Source organism: Falco naumanni, chromosome 16 (genome assembly GCF_017639655.2).
Source record: "Falco naumanni isolate bFalNau1 chromosome 16, bFalNau1.pat, whole genome shotgun sequence".
NCBI classification, from domain to species: Eukaryota; Metazoa; Chordata; class Aves; order Falconiformes; family Falconidae; genus Falco; species Falco naumanni.
The window spans coordinates 6,602,919-6,621,569 of NC_054069.1; the positions used below are offsets into that span (position 1 = coordinate 6,602,919).

Sequence of the window (18,651 nt, forward strand, 5' to 3'; positions counted from 1 at the left end):
GCATCCAAGCAGCAAAGTGAGCCAGTGCCGTCTGACGTCACACAGGGGTCGAAAGACTTTAGTAGCTAAGGAAGAAAATGTTTATGAGTCCGGACTGTAGCCAAGCTGACTAGTCCAGCCCGCAGATAAGCAGGCTGCCATGAGGAATTTGGCTCTGTGCAAATGGCAGGAAAGGAAAATAAATGTCACCTGCAATTATTTTTTTTTTTTTTTTTCTCAGCTTCTGCTCCAGAACAGCAGCCGCAGCCTCGCCCTTATCAAGGGGTCCGTGTCAAAGAGCCGGTGAAGGAGCTATTGAAAAGGAAACGGGGAAATGTTCATAGTGCCAGTGCAACGGCAGCTGCAACGGTAGGAGAAAAAACAAACACAGGCAGAAAATTCTTCCTCGGTAGCTAAATGATTGACCAGCCCTGGCACCAGCTGGCGATACTTTGGCAATGAGAGAGAAATCCTTGCATTTCTAAAGCATTCTCAAGGCAATACAGCCTCGTTACTTGGAGATACTGTGAAAGGTGGAGCGCCTTTAGGGTGCTGGGCACCTTCGGTCACCGTTAGCTTGATGGAAGGGTGCAAGCGCTTTGCCCTGGGCAGGATCTAACTCCCAGGAACAGAAGGTGGCTCAGAAGCCAAGCAGCTTGTTCAAGAGCACCAAAAATCAGCCGGAGCCATCCTTGCCTGTCCGCTTCCTAGTTTCAGCCTACCCCTACCTGCCCTCCCAGGAGGAAGCACAGTGACTGGGAGAGGAACTCCCCCTGCATCACAAGGTTTAAATAGTTTTTAAGGTCCCCTCGAGCTGAAGGGACGTATGGACTTTGGGGACATGTGTGCTGGCTGCCAGGGTCAGCTCTCTGGGGCCTTCCCAGGAGGCAGGTGGGAACCTTTGGGCACTGACACTGAAGTAGCAGCTGGTAATCAGCTGCTAATAGCTAATAATAATATATAATAATATGCTAATTAGCGAATATGTAATAGCTTCTCGGAGGGGACTGAGTTTGATGCTTATGGCCTTAATCTATGGATATTTTTCTTCTCTCTTCTAGGTTGTTTTGCCTCATCAGCCACTTCCTTCCTATTCACCGATGGGTAATGTTTCCCTGACTTCCTAAGCGTTTGTCGGCCCCGCTGCAGGGAAGGCTACGCTGAACTGGGGTTTAATCCTCTCCTGTTTTTTAGGCCAGCCTTGCATTGACATGGATGTTGCCGCCCCTGCCTTGTCTGTCGCAGATGAAGGAGCACTCTGTTCGGGCTGGATCTCCCAGGCTTCTCCTACATCCTTACAGCCTTTAACTCAGTGGACCACTTACCCTGATTACGTGTCCCACGAAGCGGTCAGCTGTCCGTACACAGCAGATATGTATGTCCAGCCTGTGTGTCCCAGTTACACGCTGGTTGGACCTTCATCTGTTCTGACTTACACTTCTCAGCCACTCATCACCAATTTTGCAGTAAGTCAGAAATACCTCAGTGTAAATGATAGCAAATTTCCTACCTTTGAGCAAGAGCCACGGGGATTGCTGGCTATAATTAGTATAACGTATCTAATTACTGTAATGCTGTGTTTCTTTACGGCTGTGCCCCATAGTTCTTCTAGCACTGGCCCTGTCTGCACTGTGCCGGCCATTCGTATGGTTTGAGCAGGACAAGAAGTGGTGGTTGCACTGAAATCAGGCACCTTCACTGCCATTTCCCCAGCTCTCTGCGCTCCTCAGGACTCTCAGTGTCATTAACACATCCGCTGTTCTTTGCTGTTGTCCTGGGAAATGAGTCATCTCTCCTCGAGTCAGCAGCAGAGCTGCCATTGCCCTGAGTTTGTTCAAGTCTATGAACAGTTATTTACAGCAGGAGAATACTGCTTGCAGCTCAGGGATAATGATGGGGAATTTTACATTTGCTGTTGTTGACACTTCCAACCTCAGGAGCTGTTCTTCAGCTGGGATTTGCAATACCTGAGGAAGCGGAATTAAAGTCGTTCACTGAGTAGATGCACATTATAGTCAATAAATGCTGCTGGACAAGTACTTAGAACACAGTCCCACCAGAGATCCCAGCAGTATCCATGGGATTCACCACTATTTAATTCCAAACTTTAAAAAAAAAAAAAAAAAAAAAAAGAAAGAAAAAAAAAAGGTAAATGGGGTTCCAGGAAGCACATCCACGAGGTGAAGCAGGGGGAATGACTTGGCAATAAATGTCTCAAAAATTGCTATTTGAAGATAGAAAAAAAGCAAGGCCAAAATAGCACATAAACATAGCAGAATATTTGGTTTCAGGCTGGACAAAATCTGTTCGGCTGACCCAAGGTGATTTGTTCTTCCTTAGAGGAGAAGGGCACAGAATTGTGTTTCAATGAAACTCAGATTTTCCTATTAATGTTTCAGTTCAGCTGCTGGAACTGGCACACCAAATCAGCAAAGGCCCGTGCCAGCATCCTGCGCCCTTCCCTGGTGAGGAAGAGCTCTCATTCCACCCACTGCTCTGCCTCAGCTGCCAGGACAGGTCAGGATGGACTGTCGCAGAGGCCAGAATAATTTTTTTGTTTTTTGCTGCCTTCAGCCTTGTGGCAGCAAAGTTGCGCCCATGCGTTCAACCTGCAAAAAAAAAAGACTGTCTCAGAAGGCAGTTTTCAGCATGGGGTGTAACTGTCTCATGGGCTTGCAGCGCGGGTGGGAGTGGGAACAGAAAGCTAGAGGGAACTTGCCGTGAGTGTGAGGTGCTGGCAGCAACACCTGGGACACCCACAGCCACCACCCTCGTGGGAGCCAGCGTGGGAAAACTGTTACACGCAGTCGACTGCTTTACCCAGACAGGAAAAGGGATGGTAAAAGTGACGCTGAGCATCCTTAGCCTACCGTTTTGTGTCCTTCCCCCCCCTGCTCCACCTGGCCAATTGTTTTATTTCTCTTCTATTTTAACAGCCACGAAGCACCCCCCCTGCTGTAGTGCCCCCGCTTGAGGTGACGGATCAGCAGCCCCCTCTCACCTACTTCCCATGGGCACAGCCCCTCTCTGCGCTGCCAGCCTCCACTCTGCAGTACCAGCCAGCTTCTTCCACGCTTCCCGGGCCACAGTTCGTGCCCTTGCCGATTTCCATCCCTGAACCAGCCCCCCAGGAGCTGGAGGATGCCAGACGAGTCATCGGCACGCTGCCCATTGAGAAGCTGCTGCTAGAAGATGAAGACAATGATACGTATGTTTTAAACCATGCTCTCTCTGTTGAAGGGCTTTAAGTTGCACAGCTGGGGCCTGATCCTCCCCTACTCAATACTCCACCTGGCACCACAGTGAGTTTTGAGTACAGAGGAGAAGCAGGCCCGGGGGGGGGGGGGGGGGCGGGGAACTTTACTTGCAACTTCAGAGTCCACCTCTAGCACACCGTGACTTGTGTGTTGTGTGAAACTCGCTTTGTCCTGGGGCCCAGCACAAGATTTCTCTGCTGTCACATTTCCTGCCGTCTCTCCCGGGCAGGCTTTCAATCCTGCGTAGTTCTTGCGCTCAGCATCAGCACAAGGCGACTTTCACCCTCGGGCACAGGACATGGTCTCAAGTGGACGTCCCTGCAGTGTAGCTGTGGCCAACGGTCGCGTTTGGTGAGGGTACACTCGCCTCTGTTGGCAAGACCTAGTTCGACAGGACTGCTTTCCAGAGCAGAAATGCCTTACGTGGGTGTCTCTGCCTTGTCCACGGAGGAACCTCTGCCTGATCCAGGCCACTAGAAAACATTTTAGGGGTCTAAATTGATCTTTTTCTTTCTTAAATTGCACTGCTCCTTTGGAAAATAGGAAAACGTACAGTGTAGTGTTGTTCTGCTGGCGCAGGCAGGTGCGTTAGGCTGAAGGCAGAAAGCCAACACAGCTGAACTGAACACCCGTGCAGTCAGACATCCCTGCTTACAGAGCAACACAAAGTAGCCTAGATGAAACGTTTGAGTTCCCACAAAGGTGTAAACCTGAAGATCTCACCCTGCCTGCCACTGGAAGGCAGCGCTGTAGGTGTGGGATGGTGGTTTGGAGTCATGGTCTGTCAGCTGCAGCATGTTATTGGACTCTGAGATACCCGCCTTGGAGACGGTGGGCTGCTTTTGTGGCTGGCTGGTAATGCTGCGTGTTCTACCAATGGACAGATCCTGGTCCCACTGAAGTCACCGGCAGCTTACCCGAGTCAGGATTGCAAGACACGGGCCCTATATCAGGAGATCATTGAGAAGACAGGGTCTTCCAAAATCTGGACTTCAGTCTAACAAGGAATTCATGGCATCACTGTTAGATGACGATACTTTCATTGGTTCTGTAGCATTTGAGTGTGGGGTCGGTGATGTTGTGCTGAGCCGAGGAGCCTTAGTGACCTCTCTTTGCCTTGCTGCAATGGAAAGTTTCTCTGTGCTGTAGTCTCCCAAGCCCACAGCTGCACATAATTTCTTTATAGCTTTCTGATTTTCTTTCCTGGAGAATAAGTAGCTTTACTTTTTCCTCTGATGCAACTGTAAATATTATTGTTGATGTTCAGGAGTGCCATGCCACAGGCAAATATATTTGCAGGGATATATCCCCTTCTAACCCTGTTTATTGTTTTCTAATAAACAAGAGACTCTTGGCTGGTGAACACAATTTCTCTGGGTTTTTCTGCTTTCTAAAGCCCAGGATCCTTAGGTGATTTTATTATTTGCAAGACTAACTGCAAAATAATTTATTGCACTCTTTATTACCTGGTGTCCAGCACTCCAGTTGTCACCCAGGCAATATTTCAAGTTTATTCCTGAGTGAGGTTTGCAAGCTCAGGTTGAAAGTCTCGAGGACTTTCAAAGCATACTTTCTTATTTAATATTGACAAATCTGGAAGACATAAGCAATAGATCATGTAAGTGATCATAAAGTTGTTTGAAAATAGCAGTAGTTCAGGTGCATTGAAATTAGTGGCTTACATTTGCAGAAAAACCCAGCAAAGAAATTAATGAGAAGGAGCTTAGTTCACCGCTGCTTACTTCAGTTTTACGAGTACAAAGACATTCAGTAGGTAAAACTGGGATAATGCAGTTGTGAATCAAGCCTGTGGTTGCTAAGATTGCTTTTAAAATTTCTTTCACTCCAATGTGTGTAAATTCTCTGTGTGAATATAAAAAATGATGAACTGTTTCAGAATTTCTTTCTGGGTTGTTCTGGTTAGAAAAAGACAAAATCTTTTTCAATAAAGATCTGCAGTAACTTTCACATGCCTAGAGTGTTTTATTTCCTATCCAAAAGGGTAACCCAGCATCGGTTTAGCAGTGAATTAGTTCAATAACCTACGTGCAGGATAGAACCACAGATTAGCCGTTAGATTTACTGCTAGTGTTGCACATTAAAGCAGATTAAGGAGGAACTCCATGATCCAAATACAGCCTGGAGGCTCTGTTTACTCAAGCAGTCGTTCCTCACAGAAGCACTCCCGCAGTTCGGGTGTTCATTCAGTCACCGCTATCCTCTATGTGCATCCCTGGGGATGTGTGGGTGTGCAGCCACAGCTAATGCTGAGCTTGACTGACAATCAGACTAGCCGTAAAGTTGTGATTCTACTTTCTGAAATTGCAAGGTGTGGCTTTGGGGTGCAAAATTACCTGTGGAAAGAAATGAGTGCCTCCCACCTTCCGACTAAAAGGTTTCAAATGTCGCTGTCTGGAGAGTCTGGCACAACTGCCTGTAGGATGGTCTCCTCCTGAGCAAAGGGGAATTGCAAAACTACCTGTGCATGCCCTCGCGGATAGGGCTTGGGGGGATGGAAGTGGCGAGTAGCTCTGTGTGATTCTCTCCACCTCCAGCCATACAGCCAGGCAAGCCAAATGACGCAGTGAAGTGGTTTCCCCACTGCTAAGGGCCGATAGCGAGTCCCTAACTGCTACGAGTTGTGACAACTCTGTGTCTTCCGCACAGGGTAAGGGCTTTGTACCTCTCACTAGTCGTTTTGATAAAGGAGTAGAGCTTAACAGGCTGTTTGCAAACGCACCATTTAGAAGGGGCTGTTTGTTACCCTGAATGGTGAGATACCACCAACGCTGTACCCCCTGACAAGTGATACCTACGGGCGGTGCGGTAACACCGGGCCCCCACGCTGGGCTTTGGGGGGGGGGCTTAGATACCTCCCAGCACAGGCACGAATCCCACCTGAAAGAAAGCGCTGAAGTGGAAAGGAGACAGCGTGCCAAAGCTCAGCAGTGCTGAGGGCTCTGAGCCCTGCGCTTATTTTGAGGTAGGAAGCCCTTTCCGTGGCAGTGGGTGCTTCCAAGGTCAAGTCCTTTGGGGCTTATGGCACGGTTTTGTGGAACGCTGGGTGTAAAACCACCAAAGGGGCTATGCTACCCTGTAAAACTGTTTGTTCCCAGGGTGGTTCATGGCCAAGCAGTGATCGTTCTCTTTATTTGCTGTCTTAGAATTCTACATATTTATGCAGCTAAAGGTATGAGAGCGTATACATTGGCAGCTGCAGAGCGCATGAAATTGCTGCGAAGACTCGATGCCAAGGAGCACAGAGGAAAGGTAATACGGACCACTTTCTCCCGCAGGCAGCGGTGTTTGGGATGGGCACGGACTTTGCAGGACTGAGAGTAACTGATGGCTTGTAAAATCCAGCTCTGCCCCTCTGTTACTGCCAAGGAAGCCTTGGGCACTGATGTGCCTTGCTTCGGTGCCTCTGGCAGGATCCTAAAATTAGGTGGGGTGAGAATGAGCTTTTTCTCTTTTCAGCCCATGGTTCATAGAGTGATCTAAGGCCACACTGGTCCAGGAAAATACGGGTATGTTGGCAGCAGTCTCTGAGGCCAAGGGTTTTATGAGCAGCAGGCTTACGCTAAGAGTGCTGCAGGTGGTATGAGCAGCATTTCAAAGCCCCTGGACTTGTGCTGTCATCAAATTAGGGCTGAGGAGCACTAGAGGGAGTTCAGCAGGAGCTGGGAAATGCCCCCACATCTGGTGACGCCACGGGTCCGAATATGTGGGATTCAGAATCTGCCCGCGAGCTGCCTTCGGGTTACGCACCCCAGTCCGTGGGATTCTAGATGCCGTTCAGCCCAGACTGCCTTTCCCCGTACGGTTTTACAACGGCGTCTGCTTCTAACCGCTCACGTTTTATCTGCTGTCCTGCTATTTTCAGACTCCGCTGCTGGTGGCTGTCACTGCCAGGCAGCCAGCTATTGTCTATGATTTGATCCAGACAGGAGCAGATGTCAATGCTGTAGACCACAAAGGGCAGTCAGCTTTACATCTTGCTGCAACATATGGGTATGCCCAAGTCCTTCAGGTAGGCAAAGCTTTTCTGGCTTTAATTGCTAGCAATATAAACCTCCACGAAAGCCTCAGTGTCGCTGCCTTTAAAAACTGTCCCAGAAGGCGAGGCGTCAGTAAGTGATGGAGACTGACCAAAGCATCCTTTCCCATCGTGTTAGGATTCAGCTTCCCAGGTTATTCCCGGGACTACACTTGCAGCCAACCTCAGGCTCCTCTCGAAGAGGAAACAGCTTTAGCGTGTGGGTGGGGGAAGGGGAATTCTGTCTGCAGATCCTGGCTCTGAGTCTGCTGACGGCAGGCCAGGCAGACGGGGCGTGCTCTGCCTTGAGCCCCCAGTGCTGCGTGGTGCCTGCGTGGGAGGGGGGTCCCCAGAGGCTGCAGGCAGCTGTGGGGTGTGAGCAGGAGCAGTAATACCGGTGTGAAACTCCCCCTTGATGCCAGTGTCACCCAGGCGGGAGCAACAAATGGTGTCCCAACTCAAGCCAGCTGAAGAGAGAGCAGCTGTGACCCTGCGGACACAGGCACAGCCTTCAAAATGAGGCACATTTTTCAAATTTTTTCAAATTCTTGCAAAACCAAGAAGATTTTATGCAAAATCAAAAAAAAAAAATTCTTGATTTTATGCAAAATCAAGAAGATTTTCCAGGGCATGAGAGAAACTGGACACTTGTATGGCCAGAACATACCAGAGTTTTCATTTTTTATATGACCAGATCTTCGCTTCCCCATTGCTTCACGGATCTTCCTTTGGACGGGGTCTACACACCAAGTTGTGTGCCAGGCAGACCCTAACAGCCCTGAAGAGCAAAAAAACACAAAGAAAAGGGGGAATTTTTGGAAGGGATTGCATGGCAGAGATAAGCATACTGGAACGTGTCGCTTAAACACTTTACTATAGGCCATAAAATGGAATTAATATAACGTGCCTGCCTTGATTCACGCCAGGGCTGAGCGTAGGTGGCTGCCATGCAGCTTCACAGTTTCACACCGCTGAGTTGATATGAGGACAGGGCACCCCCCGCCCCGAGGACGGGGGAGGTGGCGGTGGCAGTGCCAGGGGGGACCTGGCACGCTGGCAGCCCCCCCGCCGCGTGCGTAAGCTCTGCCTTGCACACACCCAGCCCCAAGTCTTGAGCAGGCAGTTAATGTGTAACGTTGCGAGTTCTTTGGAAAGCAGGTGTTTCATTCAGTGGGGAAAAGTGGTTTACATCCAGATGATTCCAACAAAGCCTCCCGAAGTGCCTTGTGATGGTTTGTGTTTTGTTTTGGTTTTTTTTTTTTTAATTATTTTTTTCCCCTTGACATGAAAAGGGAAAACGCACACAGGCTTGCTTCTCACCGGGGTCAAAGCCATGAAATGCTTTACAATTCATTTGTTTATTTTAATTGGTTTGTTGTTTTTTTTTTTCTACTGGATTAAACATGTAATAGCCAGGCAGCTGAGAGCTACTTGTCAATATTTGATTTGTATAAATTATATTGTTGTTACAAAAAGGGAGCGCAAGCCCTAACCGTCCTGGATAAGCTTTCAGCAGAAGGGTTCTGTCCTGCGCCTTGTCTAACCTGACAAGGTTCTGGATGAGTCACTGCTCTGCAAAAAATTCTCAGCCAAGATGCTGTGATATCAACAACTCGCTTTATTCAATCAAGAGCAAAAAATGCACCGTCTGTAATAATATAGACAAGGAGCCACTTGGCTGCGTCACATTGAATCTCTAATTTTCTTAAGTTAAAGAGTTTTGAAAATTTTACTCTCTGCTAAATCCAAGCAATGCTCATCTCCAGACTACTCTTTCCTGCCATTTACAAGCTCTGCATCCTCACTGCTGCAGCCATTGCAACAAACTTTGGTTTTAACCTGTCGCACTGCTGCACGTCTGCTGCACATTAAAAAAAGAAAGTAAATAAATCCAGGCGGAGGCTTTTCCAGCGTCAGCAAACTTTTAGGTAATAAAGTTTGGCTGTACATGTCAAGGAGAGATTTTCATTCATCCTTGCTGAGAATAACTCCGAAAAATTATGAATTGGTGTTGTTGGTGCCTTTGCTGAATCCAGGGTGCAAGCGAGGAGGTTAGCGCTCGAGCTGGGGGCAATGACTTAATTTTACTGTTCTGAGCTGAGAATCTAACAGGGTGCTGTGCTTAGGTGGGGTTCAGGGTATTAGGGACGTAATCATCTTGTGTAACCCTGAATGGCCGTTAGGAAACAGATCCACAGCTCTAAAACCTAGTGTCAAATAAGGGCTTAGTTTGTAGTTATATGATAATTATCTGTTTGTTTGGTTTTAATTGTTAGTTTTGACTGATTTTGGCTTGGACAGTATTCTGCTGAACTAAAATCTTCCATTTCTCTGTTGTTCCTAGGTTATACTGTCACTAGGTTTCCCCCTTGATTTAGAAATGAAAGATTTTGAAGGTAAAAACCCTTTGCACAAATATTTTATAGTGATATTAAAAAAAAAAAAAACCAAAAATTTCATTTCAAAATGGCTGTTTCGTTGAGGTGCTGGTTGGTCTCTGGTGCTGTGCCAGGAGGCCAGAGCGGCCTCAGAAACTGCCGGGGCCGGGGGGGAGAGTCGTTGCCGTGCACTCAATGCCACGGAGTTCGACGGTGCTGATGGTTCGGCGGTGATTGATGCACGGTTGGGACCAAGCACGTGCTGGAGAGCCCCATAAAGTGTCCGTCAGCCACTATGGTACCTTTGAAACCAGAGGAGGGCTTGTGCCTCTACAGCACCCACAGGGACGCGCGCGCTGTCCCCACCAGCTCTCGGTGCATCGATACCCTCGCTGGGATTGCCTTCATCTCCCCCCCGTACTTGGTTTCTGCAGGTCATACCCCTCTGCACTGCGCTGTCCTGGCTCACAACGCCCTGCTCCGGGAGCGGGGCTGCCGGGCGCTGCCAGAGGAGCAGCAGAAAGATCTTCAGCACCAGAGCGAGGAGCTGGAGTCCTGCATCCACCTCCTGGTGCAGACGGGAGCCTCCATCTACAGCCGGGTAAGGCACCCGCTGCGTTATCCCTGTGCTGTTCGCTCGCATGAGCGCTCCCCTGCCCTGCCTGGAGCTGGTGCCGTGCTCAGACTGGGGAACTGGGGAAGGACCAAAGGCCCAAGGCTGTTCCCCGCTCAAGTGGCTGGTTGCAGGGTTAGTCGCTGCCTTTTGGAGTTGCTTTCTTGCAGCCCAAGGCAGACACTGGGCAGTAAGACGGGAAGGAGATGCTCCACATCAGCTGCGGAGCTGCCCTGGACTTTTCTCCGATGGGTTTATATAATATCTTCAGGTTGTTCTCCAGAATATTTCTCATTTGGGGTTTTTTTTCTGTTTTTAAATAGGATGTGAAAAGCAACAAGACAGTTCTTCATTATACGGTCCAGGATGGGAACATCTCCCTGCTCAGATACTTCTTGGAGCTGAATGCTTTCAAGTCCAAGGACTTTGTTAACAACAAGGTGAGTCCGGCCGCGTGTGGACAGGATTTGTGCGTGCACCCACGGGCAGAGGAGGTGCCGAGAGCCGTGTGAGAGCCGTGCTGTGGTGGGAGGCTGTGTGCAGACAGAGGTGTTAGGAGACCTGCGGGGTCCTGCAGAAACCCGTTATTCTCTTCCCACGCATGTCTCTTTCTGGAGGAAAAAAGCAACAGTTTGTGAATCTAGGGTTTTTTTGGTTTTTTTTTTTACCTGAAACTGCATTTTCCAGTAAGTAGGCACTTCACCTGGAAAGCAGTACCTGGCTTGAGCTCTGAGCAGCGTCATGAAACACAAGCCCCTCTCCCAGCAGGCAGGAGCCGACAAGGAGAGAGCGAGACAGCCAGGGAGGAGGAAGGGCATGGGAAGCGGTTACTTGAGGAGCAACATGAATTTTATTACATTAGGCTGAAGGCTGAGAAAACAGATCCGCAGTGGTGCAGTGGTTTGCTGTTGGCAGCAACGTAACGCCGAGAGATGGCAGCTTAGGGCAGCGGTGGATCGATGGCAGGCGGTGTCTCCTGCCCAACGTGCCGCTCACGGGAAGGACGAAGCTCCTGTTTCAGTTAGGAGAGGTGGTGACTCTCTCTGCCTTAGATGTTATTTGCAAATCTTCTGGCTCTGTTTGTGCCCGGGCACAAGCTGGTTGTTGTGATGGCTGCCCACACGTTTGAGCCTGGAGAATCAAAATATTTGCAGGGAGCAGTACCAGGGGGCAGACCCGTACCGCAGGCAGCGAACTGGGGGGGAAACCAGCTGTCGAAGGGCTCAGCATCCTCGCTGAGCACTGTGGTGAGCAGACCACCTCTGACTCGGGGGGCTCAAGACGCTGCTTTAGGCACCCCGCAAAACCCTGATCGCTGAGCTGAAGTTTTGCTAACGCTGGTTGCTCCGTGGGGGGTTTCTGGAGGCACAGCCCTTCCGAAGTTGTACAAAGCAAACCAGAATCCTGCCCCGCGCCGCTGTTGTGTCACCCACCCCCTTGCTGCCCTGTGCTTCACCTTTGAGCAGATACCGAGCAGTGACACTATCTCGCAGATGCATCAGCTTCACCCATCCTCCTAAGCAAAAATCCTGACATTCCTGTGCCTCAGCTGAGACATCGCTCTGCACCATCAGCCGCAGCTTGGGCGCTTGGCTGGCTGCCCCTCCTCAGCAGGGCTGGCTGGGCGACGCCGGGTGCTTCTGCAAAAGGGTGCCCTTGAGCAGGGAGGGACAGAGGCAGGGGAGGACAGGAGGACGAGGCTAGAGCTCTCTGTTTTGAGGCAACCAGTGCTTTAGCTTTTCATTTCAGCAGCTGCAGTCTCTTAGCCTTGCTTGTACTCCCCAGAGCATCCATATGCTTGTGTCCATCAGAAAGGAACCGAATGTTTCCTATCCACTCAGTTGCTCACTTGGGAAGCAGATACCGGGCAGCTTCATGGGTTTTTCCCCCTAGAGATTTCTGTTGGACTGGAGGAAACGTGTCACGCTTTGTGTATGTGGATAGTAACAGAGTTTCTGCCTTTCTGTACAGTGAAGGGCCTTCCTGCTGCCTTTTCACTACATTTTTTCTGTATCTTTTAAGACCCATTAGACAGGTGCTAGCTTGTCCGTGGGAGTCGGCTGCTGTCTCTTGATCACAATCCTGTGAGAGCTTCCTACTGCGATAGGATCACTTGGAGTCTTCACTGTCTGGGACAGTGAGAAATACGATGGTGAGGTTGTCCAATACCTTGGCTTTTTAGCTCTTCCAAGTATGAAGAAGGCAAGAAAACAGAGATGCTGGAGTCCATGTTTTGGCTTCCCTGGCTCACCCACGGCTTGCTGTGGTTTTCTCATTCCAAATCCAATTCCTTGTGGATTTTGCAGTGAGAAAGGCATTGAGGCATTTGAGGTATTTTTCAGCTGAAGGACTCCTAGAGCCCACATGTTGGTGCTCTGGGCCATTTTCTTGTACAAGCCCTATTAAAGTCCATGGGAGCCCTCAGGACCAGGCGCGGGCAAATGGCCTCGTGTTCTTAGCCCTGTCCCTGGATTTGGAAGCTATCAAGTGCTCCTGCCACGGAGATGCAGCAAACAACTGCAGATGTTTCCATTTTAATGAGAAGTCCTATAAAGAGCTTGTAACTATCCCTTGACTCTGTGGGACAGTAAAATTGACAAGGATCTGCTTGTTCAGGGCTTGTAAAAAATGCCTTGTCTGAGAACAGCCGCAAAGATTTGGCTGTTTTGTCTTGTGCTTCAGTGTCCCTTATGGCTCAGCAGTAAATCGTATGTATTCCTTTTAACAACTGGAATAGTAATACACATTGCAATTTGTGTCCAGCCATTCCAGGATCATGACAAATCGATGGTGGTTTCTGAGAGAAGAAATACACAGCTGCCTAAATGAGGCTTCTGGCAGACTAAAAATACCTTCCCTCACGCGTTTGCTTATTAGTTTTTTTCTCATTTCAAACCGTTAGCAGTCATACCTGACTGGGCAGGAGCACAGGTTTCTACACGGTCTGGTGGTACCAAGCTCTTCTCCAACCAACTGCAGCACGCTCCATCCTGCGCCGCCCCGCGGCTTCACAGCAGATGTTGTCTGTCCTTCCTGCACCGGTCCTGCTCCTGAAAAAGCTGGAGGCAACGTGTGCTTAAGTAGGGCCTTGACCTCAGGACTCTGCTTAATGGCAGCCCCATGAAAATAAAGCCAAGCGCTACCTTCAGCGCTCTGGGAAGGAACCAGGAGAAGGTTTGGAGCCTGGCAGGATTTATTCCGTCTGCTGCAGAGCCAAGCTGTCTGCAGCCCTGTTGGGTCCAGAGTACACAAAGTCCCTGGGGGTCGTGGGCTGCTGGACCCCTGGCTTGGCTGGAACACCGGGACAGCTCGGTACCGTCCGAAGCACTCAGGTGTAATGCCGGGAGTTTGGTGCCTTGGGAGGACTCGCACAGTCCATGACGCCTGGGATCCTGGGGATCACTTTGAGCCTCACCTATAATCCCTGCGCTGTTGGGTCTGGCTCTCGCTTGTGTCAGCGTCTCTTTACAACTTTCTGGAACTTGCAAGTGATTGTAAAAGGGAGTAGTGGAGCTGTGCAGAGCACAAATGGGTCTGCTGCTGCCGGTCCTTGCACAGCCCGTGTGTGATGGGGAGCACAGCGTGATGGGGCTCGTGGCCCTCAGACTGACTTAAAAGGTTTCCCAGGGAAATAGTTCCTATTGCTTCTCCTCGATGAACTTGCGTGTTACATGGCCTCTGCCTTTATCTTTTTCAAAGAACTCATCAGGCCTCTGCTTACACGGGGGTACGATTCAGCAGGGGGTTGCAGAGTGATTAGGAATGTTGCTGATGCAGCACTATTTGTTAGCTGTACCCAAAGCATCAAAGCCCCCCAGGTAGCACTCTATCAGAGAGAAAATTCAAAATCCATAAATCTCTTGCACGAGCAGCCGTACGTGGGAGAAGCAGAGCAGGGCTACTCCCTCGCGTCCTGCTAGGTAACCGAGGGAGGCTTCTTCAGCTCTCATTCCCCAGGTCTCCATTTCTAGGACAATTTTGAGTAGGGGACACAGCTTATCAGAAGTTTTCTCTTCTTTTGTTCTTCATTTTCTTTTCCTTCCACTGCATTAGGCACATGGCAACACAGCTTTGCATATGGCAGCCGCATTGCCTCCTGACAAGAACCAGAAAGAAATCGTCCAGTTGCTCCTTGAGCACGGGGCAGACCCGAGCATCCGCAACTTAGACAACGATCAGGCAATCCACATGGCTCCTCCTGGAAAAGCTGGGGATCAGGTACAGGGTCCAGATTGCTGCTGCTTCCTAACACATCTGTGCACCCCGCGGCCGTTGGTCCTTACCAGGGGAACAGTGACATGGATCTGACTTTGCAGTGGGGCAGGCTTGGGGGTTCCCCGCTTCCATAAATCCATAATCAAGGACCCCCAAGCAGGCGTTAGGTGGAACTCCAAATACATCTGGGGAGGTAACACCGTGTAGCTCTTTCATAATGGCAGCAAATCTCAAGGAATGATCAGGTTTCATGCCTACAGCTATGGAAAGGCTCCTGGAGCTCCTTGTAGTCCCTGATATGTTTCTACATGTATTTAGTTACACTTACACATGTATGTAAGGGCGGGGGGTGTCTGCATGCACAGTTTCAGACGGTATGTAACGAACTGCTACATTTTTTTTGGCAGGTTAGGCATTTGCTGAAGAAAGGGAAAGTCGCATCTGCATTCATCTCCTGTCGCCGAAATGCCAGATCCTAGGGCGCCTGCAATTCCTGGGACGGCTTCAACTGCACTTGCTGATTGCACATGGCCTCTTAGAACAGCTGTGAGGATGGTCCACCAACACGTCCCTGCCCCTAGAGCCTTTCAACCAGGTGTTTCTCAACGTCACCTCAATGTCTCAACCTGTAGACCACGAGCAGCGTGTAAGAGATCAGAAGATGAGCTTTCAAATGGTTGAAAACTTTATTTTGTTAACAAAGGATACTAATAAACTTCGAGCATTGCTTGCAAGCCAGGAGGCAAGCAAAGCAAATGGCTCTTACATAAATAAGGAAACGTTCAAAGTCCAGCCAGCCTTTGATTTGGTGGCAGCTGAAAGCCGCGGTGGTGGTGGAACACAAGATGGTAGTTTGGCTATAAAAGGTTGAGAAATGCTGCTCTAAGACAGGCTCCAACTGTGCCGCCTCTTAGGTCCTCTGCGGAGGGACTGGTTGAAGTGATGAAGCCTTTGGGCTGTGTGATTACCTCCATCGTTCCTGCTAGCCTGGGAATGCAGGAACCTGAGGGGAGGGAAAAGACTGGATGGAAGAGGTCAAGTCAGCCTGAGGAGTCGCCCATGGCTGTATTTTATGCGAGTGAACGGACAACCAAACACAAGAGCTCCAAGTGAGGGTTCCTGCACGCTGCTGCTACCCCATTTCTTAGCACTTTTTGGAGGAAAGCTGAAGCAGCTGTCCATGCCACAGTCTCCCACCCCACCCCGAGAAAAGAAAACAGATGCTTTTAGAAGCAAGTGCGTAGAATCATAGAATATCTCCAGCTGGAAGGGACCCATAAGGACCATCGAGTCCTCCTCACAGGACTACCTAACATAACAACATGGGTCAGGTTCTCAGCAGGGCAGGTTCCTGTGGCTCCCAGTGCTTCCCAGTGAAGGGAATCCTCTCTGAGACATCTGATCCGATCCCAGTCTCCAGCTCTGCTGGCCAAACACAGCTTTGGAAGCAGCTCAGTGGGGAGCTGAACCCTCCCCTGAGCTAATGCCTGCGGAGGAGACCAGCTTCCTTGGGGTCTCCAGTGGGTTTTAGGCAGGGACAGGGTAGAAAACTAGAAAACTTCTGAGCTGCGTGGGCTCGTCCGCAGCAGGGTCAGAGTGCAGCGTAGTTAGCAAGTGCTCTCCTGTTCCCATCCTTACCCAAGAGGGCGTTTGAACAGGTCCTTCTTATTCTTTCTGTGAAATGATTTGTGAATTGCTGTGCAATCGACTGGCAACAGCGTCTCTGCCGGGTCGGTGGGATGGAGGGGGGCGGATGCCCGGAGGGAGCGCGAGCCATGGTCTGACAACCCTTGCGCAGAGCAGGGCTCACCGGCGGTACGCGTCCGGAGCTACGTTTGCTGATTTCTCAGTGTTGCACAAGTTATTGCTTCTAGCAGGACTGAACAATAAGACGAAGGGCAGATATGTCTTAAATCGCTGCAGTAACTTCCTTGATCGCCCACACGATGGGACGGGATTTTCTGCAGCATTTGCCAGTCTCACGGGCCTGGGCTGTTTAAACAACTGTTTAGCAGACTTGAACAAAAGCTCTTAAGAAATGCAGTGATCGTCTCAACTTTCTCAGCCCTCCTCTCTGCTGTTTTGCTGTTACTTCTCACTACATCGTATCTACAAACCTGCCAACATCCGCTGACAAAAAAGCAGGCATGTATTTGCATGTGTTTGCATAAATTTGCATGTATCTGGGCTTAGGCCAGCAAAAGCATGTGCTTTCTTACTTTGAAGCGATGTTATTACAAGCCCTGGATTGAGTGATAATTGCATTGGCGAGTTTGTACTGTCTGTCCAGGCAAAACGGTCAATAAAGCATCCGTTTCTTGAACTTGCTGGCAGCAAAACCGTAAAACTGTGACCAGCATGTGGCACGTGACGCCCTAGGGAAAATGCAGAACGTTTTTTGCCATCTAGAAATGTCTGCGAGGTGACAGAAGTCCTTTTGCAGCAAGTAAAAATAATACACGAACTGCGGTTTAGAGTTCTGTCTCCCTTGTTTCGCCTGCCTGCCGTTGGATGTTTAATGCAGAGCAACGCCGCCAGTGACTGCAAACACCACCACCTCCAGAATATCGGGGGAAACAGTGGTCGGGGGAGGGAGGGATGGGCGTCATTCAGAGCATCACCCCGGCAGCCTCCTCCCCCCAGCTGAGAGCTGAGAGCTGAGGGAAGAAGCCATTGACCAGCCCGCAGAGGACCGGTCCTCTCCGCAGGCACGTAGGTGTTGGGCTTCCCAAAGCTCAACCTCAGGGACCTGCTCCGAAGCCACCACAACCCACACGTCGTTGCTGTCGCTGCTGTCGCCTTCGGGCTGGATCCACAGGGCAGCTGGAGGCTGCTCTTCCCCACACGTGAAGCACCTTTCCCAGTCACGCCACCCAGTTCCTGGCCTGTGTATGGAGAAAATCCTTTTGAAGGCCCAAAGGTGGCCTCGGTGTTGTCTTCTGGTGAATTTTATTGATTTGAGCAGCGTCTTAGTTCACAACCTCTCGAATTTTTTATGCCTGTTTCAGGGGAAACGTACCTTTTATAACCATAGCAGCACTGGCAGCGTGTGATCCCCCTTTATTTACACAGTTTATCTCTTCCTACCTCTGGCTTTGGATAAGTGGCTGGTAACAAAGGTTTGTTATCACCAAATAAATGTTCTGATGTGGCACCTTAGAAAAGTCACCGGTTGGTTGGCAAGGAAAACTTTTTGATCCAAAACTCTGCTCAACTGGTAAAGAACCTGAAAATAAGAACCCTTTATTTTCCCTGTAACTGCAGGTCACTGCTGGAGTTATTTGTGGCTTTTGTAAGCATGGGGTGATCCTCGCTTTTGTGTGACCACGTGTTTATGTGGGCTGGCAGGACTTCAGCTGGCAGGGACTGATGACATGCCAGCAGTCGTGCTGTGCCAGCTCTGTTGGAGATACGACCCAAGCTACTTCCCTTTAATGCCCCCCCTCCTTTTTTTTTTTTTTTTCTTTTGAGGTGGGGAGGAATAAAGGGGGGGAAGAATGTGTTCCTCAGCCAGAAAATGCACAATAACCTTTGAATAGCCCTCCTCCCCGGGGTTTTTTCCCTTCCTTGTGTCAACAGCCAGCAAGCTTTTACTTGCACTGGGTATGTCACCTGGAGCAACTGACATGGGGCTGGTGAACGGCATCCAAAACGTGCTTCCAGTGCCTGGCACGGGGGATTGCAGGACAAACAGCGGTTGGGAAGAGGCTGCAAGGGATGGAGGACAGCATCACCTGCTAAACGGGAGCTGTGAATGTACCACTTGCCCTCCTTGCTGGCACCGCTGTGCAGAGCAGCTCGCTGCTCACCTCGCTGTAAGACGTGTGAAGATGAACGCTCCCCTTGCTGCAACTGACCTTTTCCACGTGCTCTTTCCTCTGCCAGCCCGTGGGGAGGATGTGGTCGCCCCCGTTCCACTAGAAGCCTCAAATATCTTCCCCCAGCCTTATCTCCTCGTGGCTCTGCCACGCAGGTGACGGGCTTTGGCGTGCGGCTGCCCGGTGCAGGCAGGCGCGGCTGGCACCGAGCGGGCTGAGGGCTGGGGCAGCAGGAGCAACGAATCCAGTGTCCTGAGTCAACACCCGGGGGCCGAAGCACCCCCCCAGCGCTGCCAAACCGACCCCTGGTACAGTGTCTGCGCAGGGGTGATCACACCCCAGCTGCAGCAAGGGA

General features: G+C 50.1%; 1 protein-coding gene across 1 annotated transcript; it reads left to right on the top strand.

Annotated features, from left to right (window-relative positions):
- The first annotated feature begins 226 nt into the window (after positions 1 to 226).
- On the top strand, positions 227 to 15,132 carry POU2AF1 (POU class 2 homeobox associating factor 1). The gene is made up of 11 exons (XM_040616107.1): positions 227 to 348; positions 1,041 to 1,083; positions 1,174 to 1,445; positions 2,916 to 3,187; positions 6,401 to 6,506; positions 7,120 to 7,266; positions 9,617 to 9,668; positions 10,085 to 10,251; positions 10,587 to 10,703; positions 14,317 to 14,481; positions 14,886 to 15,132. The coding sequence occupies exons 2-11, from the start codon at positions 1,080 to 1,082 to the stop codon at positions 14,955 to 14,957; spliced, it is 1,374 nt and encodes a 457-aa protein (XP_040472041.1). The 5' UTR covers positions 227 to 348; positions 1,041 to 1,079; the 3' UTR covers positions 14,958 to 15,132.
- The last annotated feature ends 3,519 nt before the right edge of the window (positions 15,133 to 18,651 follow it).